Consider the following 25,897-nt stretch of genomic DNA (forward strand, 5'->3'; position numbering starts at 1 on the left):
TTCTTGTTTATGTAAAGCACTTTGAATTACCATTGTGTATGAAATGATTTGCCCTCCTGTGAAATTTTTTTTTCTTTTCCAAATATTTCCCAAATGATGTTTAACAGAGCAAGAAATTTTTCACAGTATTTCCTATAGTATTTTTTCTTCTAGAGAAATTCTTATTTGTTTTTATTTCGACTAGAATAAGCAGTTTTTATTTTTTTAAAACCATTTTAAGGTCACAATTATTAGCAATATAAATTTTTTTTTTGATTGTCTACAGAACAAACAGACTAATGACATTTGTCATTAAAATAGCGCCATAGGTAGTTGGAAGATTTGTGTAAAGGGCCTGCCGCCCTTCCCTCTAGTATAAGTTGGCGGTTCATTCCGCTGTGGCGACCCCGGATTAATAAAGGGACCAAGCCGACAAGAAAATGAATGAATGAATGAATAAAATCAGTGCATTGTACAATAGGCTTTTTTTTTTAACAAACATTCAAATGTTGCATTTCAAAACACAACAAAGGCAGTGCATTGCAGGCTTCTTCTACATTCAGATATGTTCATTCATTCATTCATTTTCTTGTCGACTTAGTCCCTTTATTAATCCGGGGTCGCCACAGCGGAATTAACCGCCAACTTATCCAGCAAGTTTTTACACAGCGGATGCCCTTCCAGCCGCAACCCATCTCTGGGAAACATCTACACACACATTCACACGCACACGCTACGGACAATTTAGCCTACCCATTTCACCTGTACCACATGTCTTTGGACTGTGGGGGAAACCGGAGCACCCGGAAGAAACCCACGCGAAGGCAGGGAGAACATGCAAACTCCACACAGAAACGCCAACTGAGCCGAGGTTTGAACCAGCGACCTTCTTGCTGTGAGGCGACAGCACTACCTACTGCGCCACTGCCTCGCCCAGATATGTTCATATGTTATGTTTTGAACTGCATAACAATTAGGGATGCAACAATTATAGATTTTGGTTGTACGATTCTGAAGAATAATCATGGTTTCACTGTTATCACGTCTAATGTAAATTTAAGCTTTATATTAGCTAAGTATTTAAATAAACTGTTGTTATCATTTGAGTTCATACATACATTTTAATAGTTTGTTATAATTCGTCTAACATAGCTTTTGTTTACACTGTTTACACTGCAATGAAAGCCACGCACAACTCTCACCACTACATAAAATAAAAACTAATAAACAGGAGGCTAATAATTCAGACTTCAACTGTATATAAATAAACTTGTCTTGCCTAAACTGCCTCTCAATCAGTGATGAGAATAAATCAACACTAATGCCTGTCTAAACCCTTGTTCATTGTGTCTCTGTCAGGAATGGAGGGAACGCTATGGTGAACAGAGGGAAAGATACAGCGGGAGGAACAGAAATGCTTACTCTGAGCTGAAGGAGACGGATGGATCCAGCACAGAACCAAGCAGAGGTGATGCACGCCTCACAAAAACACTGTATTGAAAGCGCTACTGCAAAATGCATTGAGCAATAATAGAGTTATATTAGGGCTGCCAAACTTGTATTAATTTATGTGGACCATGAGAGCATATGATTCTCACCAAATGTGAATTTAAGTATTTGTGCAAGTAGATTAAATGCAAAGTCAATGCAAACTGGGTGGTGTGAATGATGTGCGATGTGTTTGCTGGGATTGCGAACATGCAGAATCCATTTCAATTGTGTCTTTTCATATTTAACTTGAGCTGAAAATTCGCTTGAGGCGAATAGCATCCCATGAGAAATCTATTCTACAGGGTTCCCACACTTCTTGGAAGTACTTCCAAGTGCTTGATTTTCAGATATATGAATTCAAGGTCTGGAAAGTACTTAAAAACAAACACAGGTCCTTGAAAGTGCTTGAATTTAAAGATTATGCGGTTATTTCACCAATTGTACTATACTGCTTTTTAACGCCTGAACGAAAAAAAACTGAAGAAATTCTTAATTTAATAATCTTAAATCTCAATGAACTATAACAACCCACATAGGAAAATTTCTCTGGCCCAGCTATGGCCCACACCAGGGGTTTTCAAAGTGTGAGTCGCGCCTCCCCTGGGGGGCGCCAGAGCATGTCAGGGGAGGCGCGGGAAAAAATATTATATAATAAAAATATACTTAAGTTTAATTATTATATGTATTTTTTATAATTTTAAAACGTTTTATTTAAACAAAGCTAAAAAAATATTACGTCAAAAATAAGAAAACCTTTTTTACCCAGAAGGCATAGCTGTGAATTCGCTTCTGTTTGGCAAGCCCGCCAATACAGGTATATGCCTGCTAATACAATGGATCGGTTTCTGAGACCCCCCGATTCAAAGCCTTCAAGCTCAGGGCTTAAACCCAAAAGACGACGATATGATGATCAGTATTTGAGTTTAGGATTTACGTGGACAGGACCAGCTGATGAACCACGAACTTTATGTGTGGTTTGTCAAGATATTTTGGCTAATGACAGCATGAGACCCGCTAAACTTCGGCGACACCTTAAAACCAAGCATGATGAGGTAGCAGGAAAACCTCCAGAATTTTTGTGTGTGTGTGTGTGTGTGTGTGTGTGTGTGTGTGTGTGTGTGTGTGCGCGTGTGTGCGTGCGTGTTTGGGAGGAGGGGGGCGCCAAAGGATAAGTTGTGTCAAAAGGGAGGCCCACTGTCATAGATTTTGAAAAACCCTGGCCCACACAAATCAGGTTTTGCTTAGCAGTGAATTACGGTACATGACTGAACCAAGTCTGGCTTCCAGACAAGGGCCAAACATGGACATATTTGGGTCAAGTCACGGCCAAGTTAATAACTCATAACTGGGCCTGAGCTGAATATGTTGGTGTGCGCCGATTGCAATGAAATTGATAACCCACAAACAGGGCTCGAAATTAAGCTTTTTGCTTGGTAGCACCGGTGCTACTAACTTAAAAAATTTAGGCGCATCAGTCAAAATTTAGTCGCACCCACCAATTATGAGCACCGTTACTACAAGGTTTATACAAACATATTTATTGAATTTGAAATCAACACTAATCAAACTAACAAGCAAAAAAAATTTATACATATATGTAAGCGTGAGGAAAATATGTCTCGACGAAATCCCGTTATCACAAGAAAATATATTTTTATAACAGAACTGAGTGACCAAAACATACACGGAGCGCTCACCGGCCCTGCACGCACTGCTTGAATGAATCTGTTAACGGTAAAACTGTGCTGTTCTCACAAGTGCTGTCAGATATTGCACTGATGCTTTTGACACATACTGTACCTTATTATATGCATACATGTTAATAGCAATACCGTTTTTTTTTTTAGGAGTAGCGATGTTAGTTTATGTTTCAAGCCTGTCTGCGATGGTGTACGTGGTGTTAAATTTGACATATAGCTGCTACTTGCACGGCGGACAGTATCTGGCGATTATCTGAAGGATTAAACAGAAGCTCTCGTGCTAGATGTGGCAAACAGTTACCTGAAAACTCCATCCCACAGACTTTTCATAGCGGACTTGAAGCCAACGGAAGTCTTTTATCCACTCTTGGAAAAGTGTAGATGGTTGATTAACATTCAGCACATAATCACTAGTAAGATGTGTCATTATTTGTAACTTTAGATGCCATGGTTTCTAAAACTAAATCTGTCAGTGTTGTCTTCATTCTCATCTTCAGCGCTTTACAATTTTTCGCGGTTGCAGCTTTCTCTGTCATCCCAAGCCACAAGGCGCTGAGTGATTGACAGCTGATATTAACCAATCATTCGCGTTCAGTGCTAGAGCAGTGGGCCAATAAGAAGAGCACGAAGGCGGGGCAAGCATTACGGACTTGGATTTGTTTACTGCAGCAAGTTGACATGACAACTGTTTTAAACCATTCCTGAGCGGTGCGTTTCAAGTGCAGAGATGCATTCTGCGTGAATGCCTCCCGAATCCGCGCATGTGGTGAACATTTTGCAGAAAAACTGGTCGCACACAACAATTTTAAGCACTCGCAGAAATGCTCTCAAATATATTTTAAGGTCACATAGATAAAATTTCGGGCGCATATGCGACCAAAATGGTCGCAATTTCGAGCCCTGAAAAAGCATTGAGCTTTTGGCACACTATGGGCATGCTTTTTTCTCAAAGCGAACTGATTGGTAGATTTTTTTTCAAAAATTATTGTAATATATTTTAAATGTGGGTCAAGACAGGCAAAACTTACATGGTCCACATATTAATTTTTAACATCTGGGCCAAATACTACATTTTACATCCGGCCCAAATCTTGTGTGCTGCCTTAAAGACAGTGCCACCTCTGCCAAACCCGGGCCATGTTTGGCCCACATGCTGTATGCCAGTGCCGGATGATGCCTGCTGTGCCAGAATTCTATGCTACCTGCAAATAATGCATTTTATCAATATGTCAGAAACTGCATTTGAATATCGCCAGTAAAGAATTCACCTCTTTAAGCATGACTTTAATATTGTTGTTTAAAATGGTCAACATTTTTAAAAATGACATTCAAAACATCATCATTATCACATTTTGATGTAAATATTAAGTGTAAGTGAAATGTTAATTACAGGAAGGACTTTGATGACGCTAAATGCTGGGGGTGTGAATTACAGAGGTAATCGATTTAAACTATTTATGATTTTAAAAAGTCCTTGAATTTGGTGTCCATGAAAGAGTGGGAACCCTGATTCTAATGAGTGAGGGACAAGGTGCTTTTGGTGTAAACCCAGCATTATAAATAAAAATCTATGCTGTTGTTAAAATCTTGATCTTAAAATAAATTAGTGCACTTTTGTCTTGTTAATTTGTTTCAAATTGGACACCAGTAATAATTGTTTTCTAAGGCATATTTGAAAAGATTACTTTAAGATCTTCAAGATGGCCTAATTCTGGTTTAATCTAAGCCTGTCTGTGAAACCAGGCCATAAATGGATATATATAGGTAAACATCCACTTGTTAAGTGTGACGTCACGTGAAGCGGCTTCCGAGTCCAAGCGCTATATACAACTGTATAGGGAGACTCAACAAATGGGAATAATAAACGTTTACAAAGTTCTGTAATACTTTCAGAAATTACGATTGTATTGGTCATAAAGTGAGTGGTGGCTTGGACCAGGAAACAGTATTCCATATGTCACGACTTAGCAAGCAGATAGCATAATTTTGTGCAAATTTAAATCTTTGTGCAACTAAATTACATGAGAAGCCATTGCAAACTGGGCAGTGCGAATGATGCGTTTTGGTTTTTATTATTATTATTAGTTCTTTTTTTTCTGCTGTGAACACACAGAATTTGCTTCTATCGCACAAGTTTAAGATATTCAACTCAAAAAATATCCCATGAGTAAACTAGACTAAGTGACTTGGTGCTTCGAAATTTGGAGTGAACCCAGGATTATAATACAAATCCATTCTGCCTTAAATCGAATGTTGACTATAAACTACATCTCCCATATTGCATGACAGTTTTGAGACTCAGCTCAAAATCATCTGTTGGTCGAAAGTTCTGCTTCTCTCAAATGTGACAAGGTTTTGTGTGTGTGTGTGTGTGTGTAGCTCCGTCTAGAAGAGATCGAAACGACAAGGCTGAATTACTACAAGACGTTGAACCGTTGGACTTTAATGGAGAAGAACCGCTGGAAACAGACAACAGGAGGTCTGTATGATTATATCCCACTATATAAACTCATTATATTGCGGAAAATAAGAGCATGTTCAAAGTAAAACTCAAGAACGTTTTTCTGATCCAGTCACTCTAAACATTATTGAAAAGTACATATTATATAACCTTGAATGTCATATATTTCATTGTTTTAATAGAAAATTATTTAACTATTTTGTTTTTTTATTAATATGACATTACTCATATATCCAAAGTAAATGCTTTTGTCTCATGTTTGACGATGTTGTTGAATCATACATTATTTAACTGAACAGATGCTAAAGTCACAGGTGAGAATAAGAAAATCACTCATTTAGATGTTTTGCATATTTTTATTATATACACACATTAGTTCATGTAGATTATGTTTAGCTTTGATAGATAGATAGATAGATAGATAGATAGATAGATAGATAGATAGATAGATAGATAGATAGATAGATAGATAGATAGATAGATAGATAGATAGACAAATGGATAGATAGATAGACAAATGGATAGATAGACAGATAGATAGATAGATAGATAGATAGATAGATAGATAGATAGATAGATAGATAGATAGATAGATAGATAGATAGATAGATAGATAGATAGATAGATAGATAGATAGATAGATAGATAGACAAATGGATAGATGGATAGATAGATAGACAGATAGATAGATAGATAGATAGATAGATAGATAGATAGATAGATAGATAGATAGATAGATAGATAGATAGATAGATAGATAGATAGATAGATAGATAGATAGATAGATAGATAGATAGATAGATAAAAACAGTTGATAGATAGATAGATAGATAGATAGATAAAAACAGTTGATAGATAGATAGATAGATAGATAGATAGATAGATAGATAGATAGATAGATAGATAGATAGATAGATAGATAGATAGATAGATAGATAGATAGATAGATAGATAGATAGACAAATGGATAGATAGATAGACAAATGGATAGATAGATAGATAGATAGATAGATAGATAGATAGATAGATAGATAGATAGATAGATAGATAGATAGATAGATAGATAGATAGATAGATAGATAGATAGAAACAAAGAAAGAAAGAAAGAAAGAAAGAAAGAAAGAAAGAAAGAAAGAAAGAAAGAAAGAAAGAAAGAAAGAAAGAAAGAAAGAAAGAAAGAAAGAAAGAAAGAAAGAAAGAAAGAAAGAACATAACCCTGGTTTCACACACAAAGTTAACTATAGTCAGAGCTGTTTCAATTAAAGGAAACTTTCACTGCCTGATCTTAAAATATATCACCAGTGCCTTTTATCTAGTTAATGGACACCATCAACCTGTAAGAATCATTTTCTAAGGCATATTTTAAAAGATGACTGAAATTTCTTCAAGATGGCCTAATTCTGGTTTAATCGAAATCCTGTGTGTGAAACCAGGCCATAGATGGATAGATCTAGATTAACATAGCATACTTTTGACCATTTATTTGACACTTGACATCCACTTCTAAGACTATATAAGTATGGGATTAGAATTACAGTGTAATGTTTTGCCCAAATAATAATGTTGTAAATGTTCTTTTATTTCATTATTTCATGTTTTTAATGCATCCAAAGTGCTGTTTAATAAAGTGAATATTTTTTTCCAACACATTTGTAAAACATAATAGTTTTAATAACTATTAACCAATTATTTTGTCCACTGTCATGATGACAGTACATAATATTTGACTAGATATTTTTCAAGATACTAGTATTAAGCTTAAAGTGACATTTAACTAGGTTAATTAGGTTAACTAGGTAAGTTGTTGGACACAAGTGGTTTGTTCTTTAGCCCAGTGGTTCCCAAAGTGGTCGAGATCCCCTGGTGTGTCGTGGGACCATGAGAGGGGGGTGGGGGGGTATGGTCGCTTGGCAATTACCAAAAATCAAATTTATTTTATTGAACTATTAGAAGGACCATATTTTATCCATAACCTACTGAAGAACAAAATAGTAGTAAATATTGACAATGAGAAAGTTTATATGAACATCAATAATCAGATTTGAATGCGATTAAAACAATACTCTGATTAAGAGTCTAACAGCGATTTTTGATTAACTTAATAATTTATTACCTCCGACTAAGGTCATAATCGAACTAAACAGAAACGGAATTAGGGCATGTGGAGTATGCCGATATGAGTATGGAGTATGTTGATTTTCGATGCATTTTGCAACAGGATAGTCCATATACACACGGCTCCGAGGAAACGTGGATAGCGCGATGACACAATGACGTTAATCAAATTATGTGCTATAACATGTGAAACAGGTTCATGAAAGGAACATTCAAAAAGCACCTCATGATGTAAACACATTAATCATATTATTGTCTTATTCAGATTAAGGGAAATCATTAGATTACTGAAGTTTATGTAAACGTAGTCATTGTTAACATGTTAATAATAAACATTACATAAACAACATGCAAATAAAAAGTCATCAACCTTTTGATTTTTTTTTATTTGATTTTTATTTTTTAACCCTAACCCCTGGGGTAATTACATTATATTAAAGACACAGCAGTAGTGTCAGATGCAGCACATTGATTTTGGTCGCAGGCTAAAAAGTTTTAGAACCCCCTGCTTTAGCCAATCGAACAAATCTCATATTTTAAGAGGGCTAATAATATTGACCTTAAAAATGATTTAATTTCAGTCTAACTAAAGGAAGGGGCGACACGGTGGCTTAGTGGAAATCACAGTCGCCTCACTACAAGAAGGTCACTGATTCGAGTCCCGGCTGGGTCAGTTGGCATTTCAGTGTGGAGTTTGCATGTTCTCCCAGTGTTGGCGTGGGTTTTCCCCACAGTCCAAACTCATGCGCTATAGGTGAATTGAATAGCTTAGCTCATTGAATTGAATAGAATTAGCTCAATTGACTGTAGTGTACTGTCTGTCTGTCTGTCTGTCTGTCTGTCTGTGTGTGTGTGTGTGTGTGTGTGTGTGTGTGTGTGTGTGTGTGTGTGTGTGTGTGTGTGTGTGTGTGTGAATGGGTGTTTCCCAGTACTGGGTTGCAGCTGGAAAGGCATCCGCTGTGTAAAACATATGCTGGATGAGTTGGCGGTTCATTCCCCTGTGGCGACCCCTGATGAATAAAGGGACTAAGCCATGAGTAAATGAATGAAACAAAAAGAAATAAAACTCTCCAGATTCAAAACATGATAGAAAATACAGTGAAAATTCACTTGCTCTGTTAAACATCACTTGAGAAATATTTGAAAAAGATTTAAAAGTTATAATAATAATAATATGTATGTAATAATATATATATATATATATATATATATATATATATATATATATATATATATATATATATATATAAAATAATAAAACGATAAAATTATAATATAATAAAATGTAACAATTCTAATAAAAATATTAATTTTGCATTCAACTGTATGTAATTGTCTTTCTGTAGGTACCCTGGAGGACATTACCTCTCCACGTCTGCATCTCGCACCCGCATCTTTGATGATGTATAAGAACAAGCAGAACACTGAAGGGAACTTGTTTGCACTTTTTAAATCTTCACACTTTTCCTGAAGTGTCCATTTAGAGACTGCAGCTGTAATGCTCACTTGTCTTTCTCTAATGATTTGTGTGTGTGTGTATGTATGGTGTGTGTGTGTGTGTGTGTGTGTCTTACATCCATCCATTGCCCCTTTACTTCCAGATGAAGCCAAATCTGCTGTAGAATCATGGTTGTGGTGCACTGACTAGTGTGGCATCCTCACGGCAGAGACGGTTATATTTTATGTTGAAGATCTTTATTATTATTATGTGGCTGAAAAGGGAAAGAAAAGGGTTAGGTTTGCTTTAGAATGCTATTTTGAATTTTTGAAACATTCTTTAGAATCCTGTTTAGAACTTTTGAACATTCTATTTGCGATGAAAATGTATTTAAGGGATGTTTTTGGAATGAGTCGGAATCTAGCTCACACTCTGACCTTTGTGCTCTATTGTGACGTCTGATCTAGCGTTGTCACGATATTGGAATTCGATACTAAAATTTTAAAAACTTCCATTTTCCGCTAACATTTGAGCGTTGTTGAGCGCGTTCCTAAACAGCGCTGATTTACCATTGTGTTCACATGCTGAACAGAAATGACTGATCGGGCATATGTAACCACGGATAAAAGGACACTGGAGCATTTCAAAGTCATGTCGATCAGGTGGTTTGTCTATAAGCTGACATGCTGTATGAACAATCTACAGCTTTAAAACACTTAAGAACGTGGATGATTCCGGTTAATCAGTGAATGTTTAAGAACACGTTCAACTGGGCTCAAATGTTAGCAGGAAATGGACGTTTTTTTTTTAAATTCTGTATTTATTGGTACCAAATTCCAGTATCATAAAAACCCTAGTTCTATTTGACCTCTGACCTAGTGTTGATCATGATACTGGAATTCGATACCAATCGGTACAAAATTTTTAAAAACATCCATTTCCCGCTAACATTTGAGCGCTGCTGAGCAAATTCTTAAACAGCTGATTTGCCATTGTGTTCACGTGCTCAACAGAAATGACTGTGATTGGCCGTGAAGGTCATTCAGTGAACTCACCGCTGTTTACTGAGTGTAACCACAGATACAAGGATACAGGAGTGTTTTAAAGCCGTGAAGATCAGTCAATTAATCAGCAGATAACTTGTATGTCAGCTTTTAAACAGACCAGCTGATCGTTGTGGTTTTAAAACACGCCAGTGTCCCTGTATCTGTTGTTACACTCAGTAAACGGTGAACTGTAAACCGGTGAGTTCGGTGAACTGATGACCTTTATAAGCTGACATACGAGTGATCCGCTGATTAATCAACTTATCTTTGCGGCTTTAAAACACGCCAGTGTCCCTGTATCTGTGGTTACACGCAGTAAACATCGGTGAGTTCAGTGAACGGATGACCTTCACGGCCAATCACAGTCATTTCTGTTGAGCATGTGAACACAATGGCAAATCAGCGCTGTTTAAGAACTCCGATTGGTGTCAAATTCCAGGATTGTGACAACACTACTCTGACCTTTGAACTTCAGGATGGGAATCTGTTCGACCAGTAAATCACCAAGAGGAAATGCTTCTGTCTTTCTGTTTGACTGTTTTAGTTTAATCATTCATTATTTAACAGATCCGACTATATAAAGGGTACAGGTTTTGGCTGTACATCTCTGGTTTTGTACTGTAAACTTCAGTTCTTTTCTGAAAACATGAATGCTGTTTTACTTTATTTATTATAAACCTCCCTGAATTTATATTAATTAATTGCCAGATGCTACTGACATGTTAAAGGATAATGAAGGAAGTGCTTTTGTTTATTTCGGGGATGATACAGAAGCTGGTTTTATAATTATTTTCTTTTATTTTGTGCCCTTTTTTCGCATTTCCTCAATACCTCAAATAAAAGAGACCTTTACTATCTTTCTGTGCAGTTGTGTTGAACTTGGTGGAAAGAAAAATAGCTCAATGCTGCTGTCGGAACCTTTCATTTTCTATTTAAAGGCACACAGTATGTAATTTACACCACATTTCTTGGGATTTGAACATTTTTCGAAACATTTGGGATAATGCAAGTATGTCAGCAAAATATAAAACACTGTTCTTGTGGGTTTTCAATATTTTAAAGGAAAAAAAATCCCCTTTATGTTAACAGAGTTCTTTTAGCTCAGCGTTATTAACGTGTAGAATGACACACATGACATTTCACTTGCACTTTTTCTAGTGCAGTTACACTGACTGACATAGGCATTTTATTTAAACTGAAACACCTGTATTAACTGATTAAATCACGTGACATGATTGACAGTGATGAATATTTTAAATAAATACAAATAAATATGAGAGAATAAACAAACATTCAACAATTTACATCTTTGACCTGTTGTTTTCCCCTACTATGCTGCCACCTACAGGGCATCCCGGTCACTGCACTGTAGAGAAGTGAGAGAGTTTTTAATCCAGGGGTGTCCAAACTTGGTTCCTGGATCCTGCTGAGTTTAGCTCCAACTTGCTCGAACACACCTGCTAGGAAGATTCTAGTAGACCTGGAAATAGCTTAATTAGCTGGTTCAGGTGTGTTTGATTAGGGTTGGAGCTAAACTCTCCAGGACACCGGCCCTCCAGCACCGAGTTTGGACAGCCCTGTTTTAATCACACTGGTTTTAGACTAGGGGTGTCCAAACTCGGTTTGACAAAGTTTGCCCACCACTGGATTATTTTGTTTGTTTTTTTGTCCTTTTCTTAGAAAATTCATTCGTTTATTTTCTTTTCAGCTTAATCCCTTTATTAATCAGGGGTTGCCACAGCAGAATGAACCGCCAACTTATCCAGCATTATGTTTTACACAGCGGATGCCCGTCCAGCTACAACCCATCACTAGGAAACATTCATACACACTCATTCAAACACACACACACACACACACACACACACACACACTCACACTCTACGGACAAATTATTTTACCCAATTCACCTGTACCGCATGTCTTTGGACTTGTGGGGGAAACCGGAGCACCCGGAGGAAACCCACGCCAACACAGGGAGAACATGCAAACTCTACACAGAAATGCCAACTGACCAAGCCGAGGATCGAAGCAGTGACCTTCTTGCTGTGAGGCGACAGCGCTGCCCACTGCGTAACCGCGCCGGCCCTTCTTCAACATGTTTTGGACGCATCAAGGAAATGGACGACAAAACAAGCCAATTACCTGTGTAAAAACAGATATTCATATGTAACAAGTGAATTCGCTTGACAACTGAATGGTAGATTTGGCTGTTTTAAAACTTACCAAATCCCCTCCCCCCAAAAAAACAGTTTGAGACCTTGAACAACTCCAATGCGACACAATTCAAAGTCTGCAGTTAAAAACCTGTTTTTTATGTGGTAAAAATTGTGATTTTGCTACATTTTCGTTTACACTAAGTGACTGAAGCCATCAAGCTGTTTATTTTTGAATCCTTGTGCACTGTTAAAATTCTCTACCCCTTTGTTATGATGAAAACATCCACTGAATTAAGCTGCTGTAAAAATCCATCAAATAAATGATTTTTCCTTTCTTTTTTCTTTTTTTTTTGCACAAATCTGTTAATCAACCCCAGCCCTGGTCAAGACTATTAAATGTTTAAAAATTACAGGATTTTTAACTCCTAAATTGCCAAATTCACAAATGATGTCACTGATTTGGTGAAAAAACACAAAATGACGTATTTGTGGACTGGATTTTTTTATTATTTTTTTACTTTTATCACAGTCCTGGACATGTGAAACAACATTTTAAGGGTCGTTTGACTGCATGGAAAATCGGAAAGTGTACGGAACATGGGTAGTCTTTACATTAAATGGTGAGTACATTTTCAGTTTTGGGTGAACTATGCCTTTTATTACGGTTTTAGAAACCAGAAAAACAGCTTTAGTTCACATCTAAATAATATCTGAGGAATAGAGATAAGAGAGTTTTCCAAATTGCATGCTGTAATTGATTTTACTCACTCCAACATAACAGGTGACTTAAAAACTTGACTGTTTAGTAAAGTGGGAGTGGAACAGAGTTTATTGTTTGCTTAGAATAACTGAATTGATCAAATTAATTATATATAAGTAGTTTATGTTTTTTTGAGAATACACAAACTCTTGTTCACACTGATTCCGTCTCAGTAGGTGGCGATAAATGAATATAAACGTTGGTGTTATCCGCCATTAAAGAAGACATTTGATATGTTAGCGCGCGAAACAGCAGCATATGATCACAAGACTGAAAAACAGACGACGCGCACTTTCTCCAACTTCATTTTAACTCACTCAAGGTAACATTTAAACACGATATACAACATTCCCCTTTGGACTGTTTGTGAATGACTAGCTTTTGACTTTTGTCAGCGACTAATTCGAGTTATATATGTTAAACATGGACAAACGAAAACAACTGGAACACTATGACATGTAACGTTAATGTTATGGCGGTTTACACTAATTAATCCAACAAAAGCCGTATAAATACAATCTTGTGACTTATTCGAGAAGGCAAAAAAAAAATACATTGTAGTTTGTTTAACTTTAAACCCCGTAAAACTTAATAGCACTTAAGTAGTTTGGATGAGCGGTGTTTTAGCTGTGGATGATTAACGGCAGTCACTTTTTTCCAGGGGTTTCAGTAAAGCGTAACCGCTACTACGTCATCAAGTGGGCGTGGCCTATCTGTGAATTTGCATAGGTCACGGATCATGCGCAGATTATGAAAACAGCCGTTTGATTCAGATACCTGTACGTATTCGCAGGGGTTTCGTGTCCAATGCCTTTTATATGCAGTACTTTAAAATAGCTGTCCTGATCGCAGGTGTTTCATGTGAAGTCAGTGTATGTTATATTAAACAAATTAACTTAAGATACCTCTCAGATTACATTAATACTGTAATAACTTAAGATACATCTCCTGATCCCAGGGCTTTTGTGTCAAATACTTTATATATCATATACAGTAGCATCAGATACCTGTCCTGATCTCAGGTGTTTCATGTATGATCACTTTTATATTATTTAACATCAGATACCTGTCCTGAACCCAGGTGTTTCATGTATGATCACTTTTATATACAGTAGCATCAGATACCTGTCCTGATCCCAGGGGTTTCATGTATGATCACTTTTATATACAGTAACATCAGATACCTGTCCTGATCCCAGGTGTTTCATGTATGATCACTTTTATATACAGTAGCATCAGATACCTGTCCTGATCTCAGGTGTTTCATGTATGATCACTTTTATATACAGTAGCATCAGATACCTGTCCTGATCTCAGGTGTTTCATGTATGATCACTTTTATATTATATACAGTAACATCAGATACCTGTCCTGATCCCAGGTGTTTCATGTATGATCACTTTTATAAACAGTAACATCAGATACCTGTCCTGATCCCAGGGGTTTCATGTATGATCACTTTTATATTATATACAGTAGCATCAGATACCTGTCCTGATCCCAGGTGTTTCATGTATGATCACTTTTATATACAGTAACATCAGATACCTGTCCTGATCTCAGGTGTTTCATGTATGATCACTTTTATATACATTAACATCAGATACCTGTCCTGATCCCAGGTGTTTCATGTATGATCACTTTTATATACATTAACATCAGATACCTGTCCTGATCTCAGGTGTTTCATGTATGATCACTTTTATATACATTAACATCAGATACCTGTCCTGATCCCAGGGGTTTCATGTATGATCACTTTTATATACAGTAGCATCAGATACCTGTCCTGATCTCAGGTGTTTCATGTATGATCACTTTTATATTATATACAGTAGCATCAGATACCTGTCCTGATCTCAGGTGTTTCATGTATGATCACTTTTATATTATATACAGTAGCATCAGATACCTGTCCTGATCCCAGGGGTTTCATGTATGATCACTTTTATATACAGTAGCATCAGATACCTGTCCTGATCTCAGGTGTTTCATGTATGATCACTTTTATATACAGTAGCATCAGATACCTGTCCTGATCTCAGGTGTTTCATGTATGATCACTTTTATATACATTAACATCAGATACCTGTCCTGATCTCAGGTGTTTCATGTATGATCACTTTTATATACAGTAACATCAGATACCTGTCCTGATCTCAGGTGTTTCATGTATGATCACTTTTATATACAGTAACATCAGATACCTGTCCTGATCCCAGGTGTTTCATGTATGATCACTTTTATATACATTAACATCAGATACCTGTCCTGATCTCAGGTGTTTCATGTATGATCACTTTTATATACAGTAGCATCAGATACCTGTCCTGATCCCAGGTGTTTCATGTATGATCACTTTTATATACAGTAACATCAGATACCTGTCCTGATCTCAGGTGTTTCATGTATGATCACTTTTATATTATATACAGTAACATCAGATACCTGTCCTGATCTCAGGTGTTTCATGTATGATCACTTTTATATTATATACAGTAACATCAGATACCTGTCCTGATCCCAGGTGTTTCATGTATGATCACTTTTATAAACAGTAACATCAGATACCTGTCCTGATCCCAGGGGTTTCATGTATGATCACTTTTATATTATATACAGTAGCATCAGATACCTGTCCTGATCCCAGGTGTTTCATGTATGATCACTTTTATATACAGTAACATCAGATACCTGTCCTGATCTCAGGTGTTTCATGTATGATCACTTTTATATTATATACAGTAACATCAGATACCTGTCCTGATCCCAGGTGTTTCATGTATGATCACTTTTATAAACAGTAACATCAGATACCTGTCCTGATCCCAGGGGTTTCATGTATGATCACTTTTATATACAGTAACATCAGATACCTGTCCTGATCCCAGGGGTTTCATGTATGATCACTTTTATATACAGTAACATCAGATACCTGTCCTGATCCCAGGGGTTTCATGTATGATCACTTTTATATACAGTAACATCAGATACCTGTCCTGATCCCAGGTGTTTCATGTATGATCACTTTTATATTATATACAGTAGCATCAGATACCTGTCCTGATCCCAGGTGTTTCATGTATGATCACTTTTATATACATTAACATCAGATACCTGTCCTGATCTCAGGTGTTTCATGTATGATCACTTTTATATACATTAACATCAGATACCTGTCCTGATCCCAGGTGTTTCATGTATGATCACTTTTATATACAGTAGCATCAGATACCTGTCCTGATCTCAGGTGTTTCATGTATGATCACTTTTATATACAGTAACATCAGATACCTGTCCTGATCTCAGGTGTTTCATGTATGATCACTTTTATATACAGTAGCATCAGATACCTGTCCTGATCTCAGGTGTTTCATGTATGATCACTTTTATATTATATACAGTAACATCAGATACCTGTCCTGATCCCAGGTGTTTCATGTATGATCACTTTTATATACAGTAACATCAGATACCTGTCCTGATCCCAGGTGTTTCATGTATGATCACTTTTATATACAGTAACATCAGATACCTGTCCTGATCTCAGGTGTTTCATGTATGATCACTTTTATATTATATACAGTAACATCAGATACCTGTCCTGATCTCAGTTGGTTTGTGTATGATGACTTTAAATAAAAATAGAAAATAAATATGAGTTATGTTAATTGACTAAGATAGAGAAAGAAAAATTAACCACGGTTTAATAAAGAAAATGTGGTATTTATTTGTTTAAACATGACTTAATACCATATTTTAAACTACAAAAACACGGTTAACCTTACCACAACCATTATTATTTGGTTTAAAATGGAAGTACAAAAGCCCAGAGACAGTAAAACGGAGTAAAACGAGGTCAGCCGTTTTTGCTAATGAAATCTTTAAAATATAACATTATAAAAACAAAAAAATAACCTCTAAGATTGTTTTTTTCCCTCGTTATCCTCCGCGGTAGGTTCTTTATCCATAATCATCCTGTTTGAAATGACCGCGCTAAAAAAGAACCTGTACTGCGCATGATCGGTGACCTCTCAGTATTGTTTTTTTTAAGGGGGCGTTTCCCAAACACCGACCGAGCCATGCCCATTTTACGTCGTGGTAATGAAACCCCTGGAATTTAGTGCATGCCGATGATTAACTTCTCTGCTTCCTGTTCCTGACGCTTCTTTATGGAAGGCCGCTGGGGCCAAAACGTTTGCACCTAACTCGTTTACACTATTATAACGTTTTTTTTTTTTGTTTTTTTTTTTTAGTTTTTTTGCATGATGACGTATTTTTAAGGATATAATGAAATATGTGAAATTGTGAATAATTACTATATTGAAAGGCTAAAACTTATGTAGTTCAACTAATTATAATGGGAAAAAAATCCTATACACAAAATGAACTGGTCAGGTGGTAATGTATTGTATTTTTTTTTTAAAACAAATTCAAACAGTATTGCAATATGGTGTATAAATGTAAATTAAATAAAACAAGTAAATTCTAAATTGACTTGCGTCTTACTACTTTTATCTTAATTTTAGTTTATTTTTTGTTCTTCTGGCTGTAGTGTTTTATTTTATTTTATCTACTTCCCATAACATGTACTGTTGGCATATTGTGTGAATCTTTTGTTGGAATATTTGTTTATATGCAAATATATATATATATATATATATATATGTGTGTGTGTGTGTGTGTGTGTGTGTGTGTGTGTGTGTGTGTGTGTGTGTGTGTGTGTGTGTGTGTGTGTTTGAGATTAGTATATGTCATAAATTGTTACAAATTGACTGCTTATTTTAGAGAAAAAATATTATTTGAAAAATGTTTACATTCGTTCATAAAAGTACAGTAAACGCATTATTTGTGATAGTAATATAATCAGCATTTGTAATGATTTATCTGATCTATATGAGTTGCACTTTTGAAACAATTAAATTGTATGCATTTTCAGTTACACTTTATCACAAAGTCCAGTAGTTAATACTTAATATTAATGAGCAATAGATTTGTTACATTTATTAAACTTTCTTAACACCTAAGAAATGAGGGCAATGTCATTTGTATGCAAGTTATTGCATTCTTTAAATGTACCTCTATTTTATTTAATTGCTGCTGTTTACTCCCATAATTCATGTAAAGCATCATGGGATGTGAGAAGTATTGTGTCAGCTGTTTTGAGAAATAATGTGATTTGTCTTCTTCACAGAAACGGTGAACTGTCAATGTCACGTTTGGTCATCAAGAGCAAAAAAATGAAGAAAATGGACAAAACTGAGATCAATAGCATTCACAAATTCTTAGTGGTGACACCATTTAAATATTGCCATATTTATAATATTATATTGAACTGAAGTGTTTATAGTGAGGTCTGTTGATTTTGTTTTTATTTTTCAGAAAAAGTCGACTGACAACAGCAGTGGAGCCAGGAGGATCTTACAATCCAATGCAAATGTTCAGGTATACTATAATAATGATGATGATGCTAATTATGATAGTTAACTAATAATTTACAAATACATCTACAGTGTTTAATTATTGTATAGTTTTAGCAAATGAGCATTATTGTTAAGCCTCACAACAGATTTTGTCAATCAGCTTGGGCAAAAGAACCAGTAATTTCATTAATTAAAAACATAAAAGTACTTTAGTAATGCATATAAACAATATTTCATGTTTTGTCCTGCATATAGTTTAAAATTTTACAAACAAACAAACAACTAACTTTATTTTAATTATCAATAAAAAAAAATAGATAAACAAATTTGCCATCTACTGTCATTTTAGGAAAGAGAAAACTGTACAAGCATGAAGAAAGAAAAACTGCTCAGCAATGATCATCGTAATCCACTACAGGTTTGTTGCATACCAACATACATTTATAGTCAGTATTATACGCCCCATGTTTATTTTTTTCTCCAATTTCTGTTTAACGGAGAAAAATTAAACACATTTAAAAACGTAATAGTTTTAATAACTCGTCTCTAATAACTGATTTATTTTATCTTTGCCATGATTACAGTAAATAATATTTGACTAGATATTTTTCAAGACACTTCTATACAGCTTAAAGGGAAATTTAAAGGTTTAACTAGGTTAATCAGGTTAACTAGGCAGGTTAGGGTAATTAGGCAAGTTATTGTATAATGATGGTTTGTTCTGTAGACTATGGAAAAAAATATAGATGAAAGGGGCTAATAACATTGACCTTAAAATAGTTATTTAAAAAATTTGAAACTGCTTTTATTCTAGCTGAAATAAAACAAAAAAGACTTTCTCAAGAAGAAAAAATATTATCAGACATACTGTGAAAATTTCCCTGCTTTCTTAAACATCATGTGCGAGATGTGGAATTTACCAAAACTTTTTGCAAAGACAAATTCTGGTGGGCTGCTTTGAAAATCCAATGCATTGCACACTCTCATTATGATTTACAATATAATAATAAACAGTGCGCTGGTGGACTTGATGAATGCTGTTGACATTTACTCAGGAGAGGACCAACAATATTTCTGAAGAAGGACTGTTTAGCAGCTTTTTGCAGCAGGTATTATATTTTATACTACAGTGTGTGCTGAATGCTTGATTCTGATTGGTTTATTAACCCTCTAGTTGTCTTAACTCCGTATACACCATTCCACCTTCGGGTCAAAAATGAGTCGCCTTTACTAAACCACTAAAATAAAGCATCAAATTTAATTCCAATCTTTAAATCTATTTTGCTTGAAGAAACAACCCCATTTTCAACACAAACTGTGTGAATGTCTAAGTTTTTCCCTGATCAGTGTTGATTATTTTATCAGTGTTTAATCAGAGTGCACCATTCGTTTTTGACTAAAGTAAATGGTGTATTATCTAATGCTAAAAGTGTAAAGTTTTAGCTAGACAGTATTCATAAAAGATAAAGCAGCAGATTTATATTGTTTGTGAAGGTGTGTCTTGGAATGTGCACATGTGTGCCAGTAGTTTTTGTGGTGTGCAAATGGTTTTGTTGTACCCTAAATGTGTACAGCCTTCATGGAAATAGAAAATTTATTATTTTTTTCTATGTTGGGGTCATTTTAGGAAAAGTCACCAAAGTTCAAGATGTTTTTCGGCTGTTAAATATGGTTTTTGGGTTAATTTTGACCTGTAAGTCAAAAGTAGGGTTAATATTTGACGGTGCGCATTTGTTTAGAGAAATGCAGAGCTTAAGTAGTTTCTGGTCTTGACTAAATTAGTTTCATAACACTCTGCCAAACAATTTCACCTTTTTTTTTTTAATCCTACAACAAATTACATGCCTAATTTGGCCTACAACCACAAAAGAACCACAGAAACACACAAAAACATCAACCAAGAATGTAAAAAATACACTTTAAAATTAGCAGTTGAGGTTTTAGATGAGATGTGTAAGAAAAAGCATTTTTTGGACAAAAACTTACACAGGGTATATGCAGGAATCCTAAAAGTAATTTTAATACCTTTTTAAGACCTTCTCAGGAATATTTTAAGACCTCATTGCCACTTTAAATTATAATTAGTATCAAACCTTTAATTTATAAACAGTTGTTAATAAACAGTTGTAGTTAAATCAATGGAGCACAACCATGCAACAGAACTCAGAAGGAAGAAACAAAGCTTGAAAGAATAGATTATGCGATTGTTTTCAGCGACAGGCTTCAGCCACTGTTTAAACTCGTCTTTCTGCAACCAGGAGTACACAAACTTACATTTTCCCATTTTGCCATCTGTTTCACTCTATGGTTTCGCTACATGTGGAGAGCGTCACATCACCTTCCCACGTTTGTCACAAATTGGCCTGACGCGCCCTGGCCCAAACCAATCACATGGATCAAACATGCTGTTGTTGTTGTTGTTATTAGGAGGAAAATAAATATATTTATGCCTTCTTGGAGTCAAACAGTTTGGAAAATGCTTGTACAAAATTTAAGACCTCGTAAAAACGTGATTTAAGACTTTTTTGAATACTTTTTAAGAACCTTAACTTTCTCATAATTGATTTATCAACTTTTAAGACTTTTTAAGACCCTACGGAGACCCTTTTACAAATGTCCTGAAATATAACATCTAAACAATGTAAAATTAGGGACTCCAGAAAATTATTTATTTAAAAAAATACACAAAATTGTTGGATACAAAGAAATGCATGTTAAAAGAAGAATTAGCAAATGGTGCAGCTTCCAGTAACTAACTTATTCATGCCACAATCAGGAGCAATTATATACAGATACCTTACCAGTCAACCTAATTTATAGTACCTGAGAATGAGCCTTTATTGTTTAAATCTTGAAATTCCATTATTTTTGGATTTTTATTATATGGGTTAACACTGAAACTACCAGACTTCTAAAACTGCTAGAATTACCATAGCAGTCACTCTGACTGTCCTCATATAAGATGTCATATTTACAATCAAAGCTTCTATTAAGATATTAAAATTGAGATTGGAATGTCTGTCATCCTATTTAAGCCATCATCCTAAAACTGCCCCCCCGCCCCCCCCATCTGAGGGTTTTTCCCCAAAAAAATTATTTAAAAAAAATTGCATTCTCTATTGTGAAAAATATATCTATGTATAGCTAAAATAATTTATATAATAATACAAAATAACTGTTGTTCTAAAATAAATGTGTAAATAGAAAAAAAACTGCAACAAATGCATTTAGAAACAGTCGAGCGCCTGCTTTCCCAGTTAATATCACCTACTCTACACACACACTTGAGTCAGGTGTGCGGCTGTGGCTCAGTTAATGTTGAACAATTAGCATATTGTTTAGCTGTGCATTTACTAAATGAGCACTGTGCTACGTCCAAACTGACCCCACATAGTTTTTTTTTTTTTTTTTTTTGTACAACCTTTTTGGTAATAAACATTTAGCTATGCTACGTAAGAACACCCGCAAATACCTGCAACTCATTTTCACTTTCTCAAGCAGGGGTAAAGACATTTCGAAGCACTGAATATGTTGTTTTGAAAGACATATCTAAAGTAAAGTTTTTGGCAAGAGAAAGTTATGTTCTTGATAGCGGGAAGTGGCTAGGCAACAGAGGCATGCAATTTTAAAGTCACAAGGAAAAGTAGCAGACACTAAACATATGCAGTCATTTTGACAACTGTTCTAGGTAGAAATAATCAGAACAGTTTTGTAATTTTAATTAAACAACAATATTAGAAGGAAATATATTTATTAAGTCAGGGAATTATTGATATTGGTGTGTTTTTTACCAAATTATTAAATTGCAAAAATTAAAAGGTCAAAATGACTGCCTTGGTAGTTCTAGTGTTGACATACCTTGGAACGTTTTTAATTGACCAATCAGAATCAAGTGTTCCAGAGCAGTGTAATAATTATTTATATGACATCTAAATAGTAAAATATTAAACTATATTTAATGGAAATCTTTAATGCATAACTGTTATTCTGAATTTAACAGAGTGAAGAAGGGAAAAGTCACACTTTCAATTTCCGCTACAAATACAAGAAACATGCAGTGGCGTCTGACATGTCCAAGACTGTCCTTGATGCTCTCAGTACAAACAAGATGTTTGAAAAAATTATGGGAGAAAACAAAAATAAAGAATTAGTCATCCAGAGATCCCAAGGAGACGTTCCTAGAGCTGCTGTGAGGAGAGATTTCCCTTGCTGCCTTATTGAAAAAGATGAGCTGTTGGATATAACCTTCATCAAGAGTAGTGGAAATGTTCCTACAAAGCGAAGGACTGGAAGACGCTCATTATCTAAAGAAACACAAAATATAATAACCTTTAACATCAAAACTAAAGGAGGCAAGAAAGTGAAACGCTTGATGAAAAACAACGAGCTGAGGAAGAAAGTTGAAGATGAGATGTTTGTGTGTATGCATTCAAAGAAGAAAGAATCAAGGATGCACTTCGGCACGACGGACGGTTCATCAATGCCATTTACAAGAAACATTGTGCACTTACCGAATTTGGGAGTGAGACCATCTATGAAATGACACAAACTGTAGAGCATCTGGACGGAAAGCATTTCGAGATCATTGTTGTCAGTGACAGTATCCAGCCAGAAAGTCAAGATGCCTTCTTGAGTGATGAACCGTATGAAGCTTGCTCTGCTGATCTGCAAGAAAACATCAATCCCAAGCAACATCCTATTAACAATAAACTAGAAATTAAATCCGTTATGAAATCCACAAATCCAACCAATTCCTGGACTCTTGAAATGATTCCAGACTCTGAAGAAACTGTGAGAATTCTGCGCTATCAGCGTCCATTTTACCTGGAGAGCTTATTGAAGCAGCCAGAGAGCAGAAGGAAGAAATCTGAGGTCCGAAAGCTGTTCAGAGCAGAATATGATAAAAGCGTTCAAAGCTTCTCTGAGGTGTTTAAAATAAAGCAGATCATGAGACTCTCGGACTCTGTGTGTCAGATTCGAGCTGAAGGGTCTGCCAGAGGATCAGGCTTCATACTCTTTAACAGATTTATCCTCACCAATGCACATGTTGTTAAGGATTTTCTGCAGAATCCAAACAGGCTCTCCGCTTCAAAATATCTAGAGGCTGCATTTGATTTTGATCGTCTCGACTCCAAGGTGAAGCTGGTGCCAATCAAGAAACAGATTCCTGCTTACTGTTTTATAACCGATGCTAATAAAAGCCGTCTTGACTTTGCTCTTCTTGAATTGGATGCTGCTGATGAAATCTCAGGTCGCCCAGAGTTGCTCAGTTATTACAGCCCTGGAGTTCCTTCAACTGGTGGGGTTTGCATTGTGGGACATCCTGATGGCGGGAATAAGAAAATGGATGCCTGCTTCATCATTGCTAAAGATAAAGCACTAGAGGCGGCGGATGAACACATCTCTAAGAATGTCACTTTCATTCATGTGGTTTCAAAGAGGTGTATAGAAGAGAAATGGGACATTTATGGAAACCAGTTTAGTTATAACTCCTGCTTCTTTTATGGATCTTCTGGCTCTCCGGTTTTTGATGAGGACTGCAAGCTGATTGGTGTGCACACTGGTGGATATGTGTACCCGGAGAAAGGAGGTAAAACTAGAAGCGTAATGGAGTACGGCTATACCATGCAGTCCATTCTGGATATGATCCGAGCTCAGGTGAAGATAAAAGGTTTGAATGAGATTGTCAATCTCTTGGAAAACTACAGCGGTGTGTTTGAGACTCCAGAGAAAGAGGAGGAGACCGACTGTGAGATGGAAGATGTTGAGTGAAGCAGTCCATTTATTTTGGGAGGAAATGACTAAAAAGTCTTAATGACAACAGTTTTGGATGAACTAATCATTTAATTACTCACCCTCACGTCGTTTTAATCTCCTGAGACCTTCATTCATCTTCAGAACACAAATGAAGATATTTTAGATGAAATACTGGAGCTCTCTCATCCTCCATAGACAGCAATGGTTCAGAGATGTTCAAAGTCCAGAAAAGTAAGCAAAAACATTGCCAATACAATTTCAGTGGTTCAACTGTAATCATACAAAGCTCCAAGAACACTTTTGTGCTAGAAAAAAAAAGTAAATACAACTATTACTGTCTATTTAGATTTTTTGTATGGCTTTATGTAGGGCTGGATGATTAATCGAAATGAAACCACAAATGCGATTGAGCAAAGCTGTAATTGTCATGCACATTATTGTGATTCGTAGTAAATTTCCTCTGAATGCCAGAGGGCGATTTGAGAATCCCTGGAAATCCCAAGCGGCAACCTCCCACTCTCCCTCAGGAAGCCAATACGGAAGTAACTAAAACTGCAATTCATCCGAAATTCCGCTAGTCCTGGCCGCTCCTGGCTCCAAAACAGAGCAAATTTCAATTGAGCCCACTGTTAGAATGGCCAACTTTACCGCAGAAAAAAAGTTGTTTACAGCCTGGTACAAAAAAAGATTTTGGTTAATACAGCTAATATTACCCTTCATGACAACTGTGAGGGGGTGAATTTTTTTATAACTCATCCGTTTCCTTTATATTAAGTTATATTAAGTTTGCATAATTAAGGACGTGGTCACTTGAGTGACAGCTAGGTCTCGTTGGTTGCCGTCACGTCACCTCAGCTGAATCCTGCAGATTAGCCACTGAACTCTGCATATTTATCGTATTTCTGTGTTGTTTTATGTGGCTTTACACAGTCAACTGCCTTTTGGACTTGTTTCCCACAATTATTAGATGGCATGGCATGCTGAGGGCACTTAATTGTGCTCACAAACCATTCATGTGGCCTCTGTTTCCCATGTGAGTAAAGTTATATACTTATCTACCATCTCCATACATGTATTTGTTTTATTTAAGATCATTTATGGTTTATATTTATATTTAGAGCTGTAATGCACTCCAGAATCTGTCAGATTGATTAGCTGTAGGCTCTAGAACAGTCATCTGAAGCGTTGTCATACAGTGTTATGCTGGATTTCATCAATAGTCTAACATTAACTAACACAGACTATATCTGATGTGTTTGTAAGTAATTCGCGTTTTCCTCCTGTTGAAAAACGTCATAAGAGCAATGTTTAGTGGCTCAGTGTGTTACAGCAGTGTTTTTAAAAGTCTAAACACTTTATTGATATAGTATAAAACCAAGCACAAGTGGTCAGAATACAAACGATTCTCAGGTGATAAAGTATTAAGCATTTCTCCCAAAGTAAAGTGTGTCTGAACCAGGTCCAAGTTAAATGCTAGCAGGTGTCTGTAGCTCCGCTCACTCTCCGCCTCTTTGCCCTTGTTTGGTATCCCGCCGTGGGTGTGATGACGCGCGAACAAAATGGCGACG

At 35.9% G+C, this 25,897-nt stretch overlaps 2 protein-coding genes and 1 long non-coding RNA gene across 11 annotated transcripts in view; 2 read left to right on the forward strand and 1 right to left on the reverse strand.

Annotated features, from left to right (window-relative positions):
• The window catches only part of lmbrd2a (LMBR1 domain containing 2a), a 34,725-nt gene extending 24,695 nt beyond the window's left edge, over nucleotides 1–10,030 (forward strand). Inside the window, 3 exon segments of the mRNA NM_001327914.1 lie at nucleotides 1,339–1,447; nucleotides 5,550–5,649; nucleotides 9,093–10,030. Of these exon segments, the coding sequence (NP_001314843.1) occupies nucleotides 1,339–1,447; nucleotides 5,550–5,649; nucleotides 9,093–9,156 (273 nt within the window). The 3' untranslated portion in view covers nucleotides 9,157–10,030.
• On the reverse strand, nucleotides 776–6,208 carry LOC141385748 (uncharacterized). The gene is made up of 3 exons (XR_012406681.1): nucleotides 4,081–6,208; nucleotides 2,686–2,880; nucleotides 776–2,025 (listed from the first exon to the last, which is right to left on the reverse strand). It is a non-coding gene; the product is annotated as an uncharacterized lncRNA (long non-coding RNA).
• A 2,598-nt stretch (nucleotides 10,031–12,628) lies between the features above and the next one.
• The window catches only part of fam111.2 (family with sequence similarity 111.2), a 33,596-nt gene continuing 20,327 nt past the window's right edge, over nucleotides 12,629–25,897 (forward strand). Inside the window, exons 1-6 of one of the 9 annotated variants that reach the window (XM_073951941.1) lie at nucleotides 12,629–12,771; nucleotides 12,919–13,009; nucleotides 18,344–18,440; nucleotides 18,532–18,594; nucleotides 18,922–18,990; nucleotides 22,573–24,864. In XM_073951941.1, coding sequence (XP_073808042.1) covers nucleotides 23,112–24,344 — 1,233 coding nt within the window. In that variant the 5' untranslated portion in view covers nucleotides 12,629–12,771; nucleotides 12,919–13,009; nucleotides 18,344–18,440; ... (1 more) ...; nucleotides 18,922–18,990; nucleotides 22,573–23,111 and the 3' untranslated portion in view covers nucleotides 24,345–24,864. Of the gene's footprint in view, nucleotides 13,010–13,369; nucleotides 13,472–18,343; nucleotides 18,441–18,531; nucleotides 18,595–18,921; nucleotides 18,991–19,627; nucleotides 19,682–22,572; nucleotides 24,865–25,897 lie in introns of those variants that run through there. The other 8 variants (XM_068221398.2, XR_012406678.1, XM_021476392.3 and 5 more) reach the window with 8 other exon arrangements.

This window comes from Danio rerio, chromosome 5, assembly GCF_049306965.1.
Source record: "Danio rerio strain Tuebingen ecotype United States chromosome 5, GRCz12tu, whole genome shotgun sequence".
NCBI classification, from domain to species: Eukaryota; Metazoa; Chordata; class Actinopteri; order Cypriniformes; family Danionidae; genus Danio; species Danio rerio.